At 45.1% G+C, this 9,757-nt stretch overlaps 1 protein-coding gene across 1 annotated transcript; it reads right to left on the reverse strand.

Moving 5' to 3' along the window:
* Positions 1 to 1,326: 1,326 nt before the first annotated feature.
* On the reverse strand, positions 1,327 to 8,845 carry cbx4 (chromobox homolog 4 (Pc class homolog, Drosophila)). Its single transcript, XM_070923337.1, has 5 exons — positions 8,624 to 8,845; positions 8,472 to 8,515; positions 7,770 to 7,835; positions 5,600 to 5,666; positions 1,327 to 4,272 (listed from the first exon to the last, which is right to left on the reverse strand). Exons 1-5 carry the CDS (start codon positions 8,690 to 8,692, stop codon positions 2,869 to 2,871), a joined length of 1,650 nt encoding a protein of 549 aa, XP_070779438.1. The 5' UTR covers positions 8,693 to 8,845; the 3' UTR covers positions 1,327 to 2,868.
* Between the last annotated feature and the right edge of the window lie 912 nt (positions 8,846 to 9,757).

Raw genomic sequence — 9,757 nt, forward strand, 5'->3', positions numbered from 1 at the left:
CTGAATGTTGATTTTATGCACTTTAAAGCCAGGAAACCACAGAGAAATGTCTCTTAACTGGCAACAAAATCAACAACAGAGAGAAGGTTAATTCTTTTAAAAAAGATAGGTGGAAATGCTGGGAAAGTATGGCATCCTTCGTTTCACTACAATCCATCTGATTGAACTGGAATGGACATATGAAGGGTATTGGTAATTTCTATAATTTAAACATTTATATAACGCTTTTGTACACACAGATGTCCTGTTTCTTTCCTCTTAAAGGCTCCCCTGTTTCTGCTGCAGCATTCTTTGATAGGCAACTCCCATGACTAAACCAAAGAAGACGCCCCACACACACACACACACACACACACACACATTCCAGGGCCTTTCTATCATTCAAAACATTTCAAGAGTTAATCTTTCCACCAGCTTGAGATTCCAGTGCAGCAACACATCAATTTCTTGCCTGCATTTTCAGATAAGAGCCCTGCGGCTACAGGCCTTTTTAATGATCCTCCTGGAGACCGAAGGAGGCCCACAAACGTTTGGCAATGTCACGAAAGGTCAAGCATCAAGTTCATTCATAAAAGCCAACGCACGAAATGTGTATCTGAAGCTTTGCATGTGTATCTGTGTCTTTGTAGGTCTGAACTTGCCTATCTAAATGTTACTGCATGATAACAATGTTGGGAGTATTGCTGTGTCACAGTGACACACGGCTTTTAGGAGAAAACACTTTACAATGTTTTGGAAATGCCATGAAGCCTGTTGCACACATTATATTTAAATGTCATATAATTGACGCCCTTCCCTGCCACATTGTGCTGGACTGCACACACACACACTTAGAAGCCATGTGGTGGTTAAATACTTAGCCTCTATGAAGCCTTTCTTCTTGATAGAATCTGAGAATTACATAATAGCCGTCCCTGCCCTCCTCCAGTTGTGTTGTGTGTTTACATTCCTGCTTGGGGTCGAGCTACAATAGAAAAATAATGCATGGGTAAAGTTTTAATAACACGAGTGGCCGGTGCAGTTATGCGATACAGAGGGCCCTTTGTGCAGGATCGTTTGTGATTATGCAACATGATCTGTTTTTCTATTCATGGTTCACAACCAAGTTAGTGTTTCTAGTGTTTAATGTTCCATTCGTTCTCTCTGTGAGCAGAAAGGCTTCAGAGCGACCGCAGGACATGAACAATGATACATAAATCTTGAGCTGGAGAGCTAAAAACTATGAAAAGTTTGCCCATAAAATCAAGAAAAAGTACGGTCAGTATATCAACACTCAACATGCCCAGTTTGCAGCCACCGTATATCAATGCAAAAACATGTCAGAGGTTCACTTCTCTTTCTTTATTGTGAAACATACCATCCAACAAGCTGTGCCAACAGCAATAAGTCAACCAACTTGTGGTAGAACATACTTTATAACCATCGTTTCGACTTTGAACCAAGTGCAAGAAAGGATGAACAAAAACAAAGCGACACACCGAGAACAAAATCGAGCAAAAGGACCGAAAACATATTTTAAAAAGGACGAGCTGCTCAGTGGAATCACTTGCAGCTTCACATCTCGCAATTGTTTTTGAACGACAAATTAAACGTCAATAAATATGCACTCTTCATTTGTATTATTATAGCATTCTTACTGGTTTTGCATTAAATGTGCATGGAAGGCAATTTAGACTCAAATGTAGGTTACATCCAACAGCTTTGACATTTGAATTTTCAGCAGCATAATCAGAACAGCTTGCACTCATTGGACCGCATGTAACAGTACACAAAACCAGCCTCGCAACTCACATTTAATCTGTGTAACATACATCTTTAAAGACCCTGGTAGCTTTTTCTAAAGCACATAGATCATATAATGAGCTTCAATAGCAAAATGAGATGAATATCGTTAATCTATGGGTCATTAGGAGACTCCTAACAAGACTAGCGTAGGTATTTTTGAAGTAACTCCAGCAATATGTCAGGTCAACAACAAGGTAATAAATCACAACCAAATTATGGTAAGAATCAAGGCGTCTTAACGGGAAGTCAAACGTTTGATGAATGACATCATTTTGTTAATGGAAAGTATGTTTCGCATGTTATTCTATAATTGTTTGCTAAAGGTGAGATGTGCAATAAAGTAGCAGATCGAGAACGGCATATTCACTGACGGCTTTGTTGCATCTCAACAGCAAGACAAAAAGCTGACAAAAGAAAAGACATTTCTTAAAGGTTGTTGACACAGCTGAGCACGTTCCACAGTTCCCACTGTGTTTACACACACCTTCAGACACACCTGCTTTTTAAATGTGTGCGTCATCATATTTTCTGACACAGGCCACAAACAAAACATGTAACAAAACATGCCAATTCAGTCTGAGGCTACCTGTCTGGAGTGAAATAAGATTGAAAGGGGACAGCTGGTTCTCCACTCATAATGACACAAACCAACGCATGAAAATGTAATTAAGTGCTTTCAATTTGATCTTTGATCACCATATACTCAACAGCTTCCTCTCTACCGTCTATCAGGACCAAAATAAGTGATATTATTCATACAAAATATGTATAAACCTTCATACATCTCAGGTTATAAGTTTGGTACAGGTATGAAACAACAGCAAAAGTATCCCATTAAGCTCCATATGACAAATAAACAGATTTTTTTGCAGTGGAATACATCCACCTGAATGCATTCGCTCAAATCCTCGAGGGCACTTTCTTGGCTACAACATCACAGAGGAGTTACAGTATAAAACATTATAAGAAACATATTGAATTTGAATGATAAATTATAAATTTCCACATATACAAAATTCTGATGTTTTTACATATGCACATATTAACAGGATCATCCAATCAGTCACTTTTAGAAGCAGTTTCTTAGAAGGAAACATATTCCTTGAAGGTGACGGTGAGACTGTTTGTTGTGATATCAGTGATTATGATATTTCCCATAAAAGGGGAGGGTTTTTTAACAGGTGCTTCCTTTGATTTCTCTGTGGACTTCTGTGTGTCTTCTACCACAGGAGCTGTGTTATTGACAGCAGGCTCTGGCTCCGGCTGTATTTCCGGCTCCACCTGCTTCTTAGTCTTTGGGCAGCTGAGGTCCATCGGCTCTTCTTGGCTGCCAGAGTCCATAACCTCGTATGTACATATGCTGCTGTGGCGTGGGCCGCTACAGTGGAGGTCCATAGGTTTGTCCTGAGGCGGCGTGACCACAGTGTTGGGGACACTGAAGCTTCTGGAAGTCAGGTAGGTTTTGGACATGCTCCTGTCCTCCACGGGATCCGATAGCTTTCGCTTGCGGTCGTTGGGAAAGGAAGGGATCCGGATCTGGTCGACGGCTGTCGGGGTCGGGACGTTGGTGTCAACAGCCCAGGACGTCAGCGGTGAGCTAGCGGTCAGCTGGAGGGGTAGATCATCCGGTAAATCAGCCTGACCACGAGCCACTTCGGTGTTGTATTCCTCTGCTGTGCTCGGCGAAGGTTTGGAGAAATGTCTGTCCTTTGGGGAGCACTTTATGGGATGCTCCGCCGCAGGCAGGGAGCTGCTGTTACAGATCTCTTTGGGGATACCGTTCTCCAGGTACTCCACCATTTTGGTTGTGCGTGCTGGATTGTTCTCTGATGGTTTGGTGTTTTGGGGTTTCCCTTCGGTTGATGATTCCCCGTGTTTACCCTTTGCTCCATGAACCTTGTTGCTGTCCATGTATTTGCTCATGACAATAACAATACGTCCATTCTTGTTTTTGTTCTTGATTATCTTCATTTTGCTGCTAATAGCGCTCGGCAGGGTTGCATCTTTAGGATTGGGTTTAAGGGCATGTTCACTCTCAGCCTCTTTAACAGCCGGTTTCCTCACCTCCACCGCCAACTCTTTGACTTTGCTCAAGCAGCCTGTGTCTTTGTCACGAACCCATTTCTGCTGCAGGGCCAGTGGTAAGTTCCAGCCAGGATTTGCTGGTTTACTGGCCGGTTCCTGAACTTTGACCACCTCTTTGAGCCTAGAAGCCTGTGCGTCGTACATATTCGGATCAGGCTCATAGTGGTGGTGCTTCTTGCTGTTGAGCTGGTAGATGAACTTCTTTTTGCCGTTGGTTAGCAGGTCTGCAGGGACCTCCTGGCTGCTGGGCTGGTACTGATGGTGCTTCTTGCTGTTCAGCTGGTACTGTTGAGGCTGGGTGCGCTGGACCTGGACGGGATCGGACTTGAGGCTACCTTCTGCATCCTGAGATAATTCCTCGAAGCCAGCGGGAATACTGGATCTTCTGGCAAAAGAGGGTACCTAGAAGAACGAGACGAGACACCAAATTTAACATTTCGTTTTAAAATCTTACTGTCAACTAAAGAAAATAATAAGCCAAATAAAGAGAACGTCTCTTTAAGTAACCCTTTGATATAAATAACAATGAGGCCAACATACTAGAGTGTCTTAAAGGGGTATTCGGGCGATTTAGTATTGCACATCCATAAAGAGAAAAGAATAGTTAAAAATCAAAGCAACATAGGCTGAGATATCCTGACTTAGACTCCCGAGTATATATATCAAGCTCTATAAAGACCAGATCCTTCATTTCCCACAATGCAACCACTTGCATTAATGTGTTTTAACCTCCATGCTTGGCAAATGCCAATGTCTTTCAAACGCCATACCCCCATTTTGCCCCATTTCATCAGGGTTATTTTTTCAGACTTGACGAAGCTCCTCCAGAGCCGCAGGAACCATTATGCAACTGTTTTTACAGGCTGAGCAGGTACACTGACTGTTATGAGTAAAGTTGGGCTACAGCTAAAACATGCAAACCTGTACGCTAAAAAAGCATGCCAGAGCTACAAAAATTGACATAAACTATCCAATCAGAGCTCAGTTTATGACCTCCCTCCCACCATCCTGCCCCCCTCCCCCTGTACAGGCTGACCCCTCGGGCCGTCAGAGGGGCACTGCAGCGGAACGCTCAAGACGCTTTGGCTGTGACCTCGGGTCAGAGAAGTGCCACCAGACATGTCACGCTTTTTCCCTGATTGCTGGCCACGTGTGACTCTGGCAGAGTGGTATGCCTCTTAAGGAGTGACACTGCATAGCAATCAGCTCCGAGTCTCTCAAAATATATAGTCACATTTGGCTCCGAATACGGTCCAGTAAAGGCCTGAGCAAAGATAGACAGAGTGCTACTTTCAGCCATCTATTCTTGTCTTGGGGAAACATTTGCAATGAATAAAAGAAAACATTCTCCTGATACAGATTCACTTGGTGCAAAAAGACCTGGCAATAACAAGCAAAAAAAGAGAAAAAGCAGGAAACTGTGTTTTGCATTTAAAGCTATTTAGCATAAAGTAATAATGAACATGCAGATAAAACGAGTGCACTCAAGCGACGCTTACGTAACCTCGGGCAACAAATGCGGTTTCATGATGAGTGTGGAGAGAAATCCAGCTGTAGGACCCTCATCTTCTCTTTGCCTTTCACTCCATCTCTCTATAAATAACCACGACCATAATGACGGCAGCTCTAAAACACCTGACAGGCCCTTTCCCCCCTTTTGGCCTCTCACAGAGCGACACAGAAACTATTAAGTCTGTGACGAGTCGCCGATGATGAAGATGATGATTACCTGGAGTAGAAGATGTTTTGGTTTCGGCCCCCGTTTGCGATATCCCATCAGCTGCTCCTGCCTCTCTCTGTGAAAACAAAAGATAATTACATTTTCTTGCGCCCACATTTACCTTCTATACACAACATCTCATTTGACAGACAGTGTTTCACCTTTCCACATTAAAAATCCAATTATATCACATAGGAAATTACAGGTTTGACATTTGGAGTATTCGTTCATTTTCTTCTACCTATTCAAGGTCAAAAGTGGAATTTTGATTTGGAGGACTAATGAATGCCCACATGTGACCTCCTGCAAAGCATTACGGTCCTTATTTGCATAGCTCTCCATGGTAATCGGCACATTCCTTATTCTCATTATCCTGGAGAAATTCAATTAAAGCTACAGCAGGGAGAATCTCTCCTTGTCTTTCAAACATCCTCCCTCCTTCAGCACGCCCTTCCTCTCCTTACATTTAATCTCTAATTAGGGTCATGAGGTAGGGATGAAATGGGATAAACACGGCATTGTGGAGTACTTCTGGGATACATGCCGCTGTTGAAAACAACCATGAATTGTGGAATGCAACGCCTACACGCTGACAATGTAGGGCGATAAATATCCGACTAATAACAAACATCTCTTGGTTTTTATTGAGGGAGGAGAGAGCCAAACGTGTTATTGTAGTTGTACTGACTAGAGTAAGCACCGGGCTGTCTGTGAAATATTGCTCCCTGATATAAACCTTGACTCATCATTGGCTCATAAATAACCAGCGGTGGGTGAAGGCCGGCTGCACACAGGCTTCACCAGGCATGTGTAAACCCAGGCTATTGTTGGCCCTCTCGCTACAGATGTTCAAACTACCAGAGCTGCCAGAAGATCGCCACAATAAACAGTCTACATTTTAATGCTATAATGTGTGCGATTTCAAACTGCGTCCAACGGGGTGACCCCTATTCACAGAAGATTTGGCAATTACAGCCTCCCTTGTCGGATCCCCTCCCCCATCCTCTGGGAGCAGAGAGGAATCCACACACACAGCGTAGAGGCAGCACTCCATGACCATCAGCACAGAGCCAGGCGCGCACACACACACACACACACACACACTCACAGGCAGGCAGGCAGGCAGGCAGGCAGGCTGTGGGGGAATATGAGAGCGGTACACTGGAAATGCTGGAGAGCAGTGCGTGTCAATTAGCCTTTTCAGAAATGCGAATTCCTTTCCCAGCCATTGCGTCTTTACCCAGTCCCATGAGCAGCCTGATGGCCCACAGAGAGAGTATACCTCTCAGGCCTCATGGGTCCATCAACCCAGACAAGATGTGGTTGTGCACGCGCCACAGGGCTGAAATGACAGCAGCATTTGTATTCATTAACATCTCAACCTCTGAGATTGACATTTATGTGTTTCTGATGGTTTTACAGGCCTCCATTAAGCCTGCTTTTGACCCAAGATTGAAATCAGGTTGTCAATTTATCCAAGGTGAGATGTTCTCCCTCCACAACTATAATAGCAAAATAAAGGCGGCAGCTGCATGTGCTGCTGTTGTTTTCTCTCACGACATGAAACCGGCCTGCAAAAGTGAAGCACAGCTCAGCCTGAGAATCCCATCAGGCAGCAGCTCGGCCTCCTCACATGAGGCCACAACAAGCTGCTGTGCTTATGTCCTGCGCCCCAAACAAAAACAGTCAGGCTCTGGGGGGCTCAGCTGCTAACTCAGCACCTGTCCTGCTAAGGCTTTACAGTTGTAACTGCTAAGCAATATGATTATAAACAAGTATTTGTAGTTTGATCCATGTGGGGGGGCATTGCTTTTCCATTTTCATTGGTCCCTCGCGCACCTTCTGGCAAAACAAAAAAGGCAGCTGCCTCAGTTTTCTTTGTGAAACTGGGTCATGGCATGCTGTTGAGCCCTCTGATTCCAGACGCAAAATCACGTAATAAGATGATTTGTTACAGTTTAGGTCTTAAAACATACATCCATGCATGTTTCCATTAGCATGATTTAGGAATTCTCACTACCACATCCCCAGCCTTTTCCCCCAGGGACAGTCCTGTAGGGGGAGGGGGGGGGGGGATCAGTGAGTTTACTGGAGCGCCCCTCCTCCCATGCCCATATATGGTCATGGCTGCACTGGAGGCTGCGCGCGGCCTCGTCCGAAGTCCACATCTTTCTCTCACCTGTGTTGAAACGCGACGAGGAGCCGCGGGTCCAGGATGTTTTCCTCTGGTTCCCATGTGTTGTATCTGCGGAGAGGAGCGGACAACTGTCAGGGAGCGATCACGTGCAAACTTCCTTTTTCTAACTGACACACACACATTCCCACATCTTCAGTAGTACAGTGCAGTCAGTGTAGAGTGGACAGGTACGGCGGGCCTCCAGTTTAATGTCGAGATGTGTTTTTGTGTATTTTGTTTTTACTTCAAGATACATTTTGAATAAAAGAATATATTAGTCACATTTCCGCTGCAGCAAATCAAGCATGAAGACGTGCAACTGCAGAGCGTATACACGTCCAACATAAACAGTGTGTATGTGCTCTCCAAACGGTCCTCCAGCACCAACATACAGTCGGCCATTTTAGCACCACTGTCTCGTAAATTCGCTGGCAGAGCAGAAATAATTAAAACGGGATTACATGGCTGTGCCTACCCCCTTCCCTCGCATAAATTAGTGAAGGCATCCGCGGAACACCACACTGAAACACATACCGAGCGCGCTCTCCCAGCTCACACACACACACACACACACACACAGTGCGCGCTCGCCCTTGATGTATGCACGTTTAAGTAACAACACTTGATTCTGTTGCAAATGTGGACATTTTCATTGCGGTGGTAAATGACTGGAGGCATTTAAGAAAATGTTGCATGGAGACTTACTTGGGAGACCAGCCTCGCCACTTGACCAGGTACTCTATCTTGCCCTGTGAAGGTGGAGAAGGAGAAAACATTTTTTTTTTGGTGAGGCTCATGTCAAACGCAATATTTCAACGGTCCGGAGCGCTTTTGCAAACATGCTCCCTCTCTGTTACCTTGCGGATGCGCTTCTTTTCGATGCCCTCCACCGCAAAGACGTGCTCTCCGGCGGCAGGGAGCTCCATTCTCGCCTGAATCCGATCGCGGAGGACGGGGGAGTCGGTGAAATGTTGGCTACGCACCCGTCGATGTGTCTTCCGCTCGGTGCGTGCTGTGCGCGCTTGGTAGTTTTCCAGTTGTATCCAAATCCAAACTGTATTCCCTCCACCTCTCCTCCTCTCTCGCTCTCTCTCTCCCTCCTTTGCACAGCCCTCGCTATGAGCATAGAGGCATACACAGCGGTGCGGCTGCGAGCAGCTCTTTTCGTGCAATAGCTCCTGCTCGGTGCATGACGTCAGGAGGGGAAGGGGGGGTGGGGGGGTGGAGACCGTTCACAGAGGTTGGGGTTTGTCCCGTGAGTGCTGGACTGCGGGAGGGATGTCTGGAAATTCAAATCTACGTTACTGTCACAGCAAATACGCATAAAACCCACTCGTGCAGTTATATTGTTTATTTCGATAGCGAGACTGGTGGGAACTCCTCCTCCAGCAGCGGATGTGCTATTCATGAGGGGGAAACTACTTTTATTCAAGTACATATCATGTGTGGGTGTTAATTAATAGATGCATTTACAATAGATGCATACACTGCTAATACAATGAACTGAACATAGAAATATAACAATATGCTTTTAATGCTTAGTGCAAAACCTCAGGGAACTCAAACTACCAGTTTTGTCAGCGACCAACTATCTTCAAATACCTCCACATCAATCAGGTTTATCAGGAGACTTGTATAACAACACACCAACAAGGAAAGTCTTCCAGCCTTGACAGTCACCAAAAGCTCGGTCATCACTCTAAAACTGAGGCTGAGGCGCTGATGAAAGGCAAGTTCCCCTTTTATTTCCCATTGCCCCTTAAAGCAGCACAGTTGTGGATGTGCAGACGGAGGCTTGCAGTTCGATCTGCTAACAGCGCTGCAAATATAGGTCACTCACACACACACACACACACACACACACACACACACACTCTGGTCGTCAAACCAGTGCCATGTCCTCTGGGCTGAACTGCCATTAATTTGACACACAGCAGAGGGTTGCTGTGCAGCCTTCAGCCTACCTGTGGCAACTTTCTAATGGTGAACTC

This window comes from Enoplosus armatus, chromosome 17 (genome assembly GCF_043641665.1).
Source record: "Enoplosus armatus isolate fEnoArm2 chromosome 17, fEnoArm2.hap1, whole genome shotgun sequence".
NCBI lineage: Eukaryota > Metazoa > Chordata > Actinopteri > Centrarchiformes > Enoplosidae > Enoplosus > Enoplosus armatus.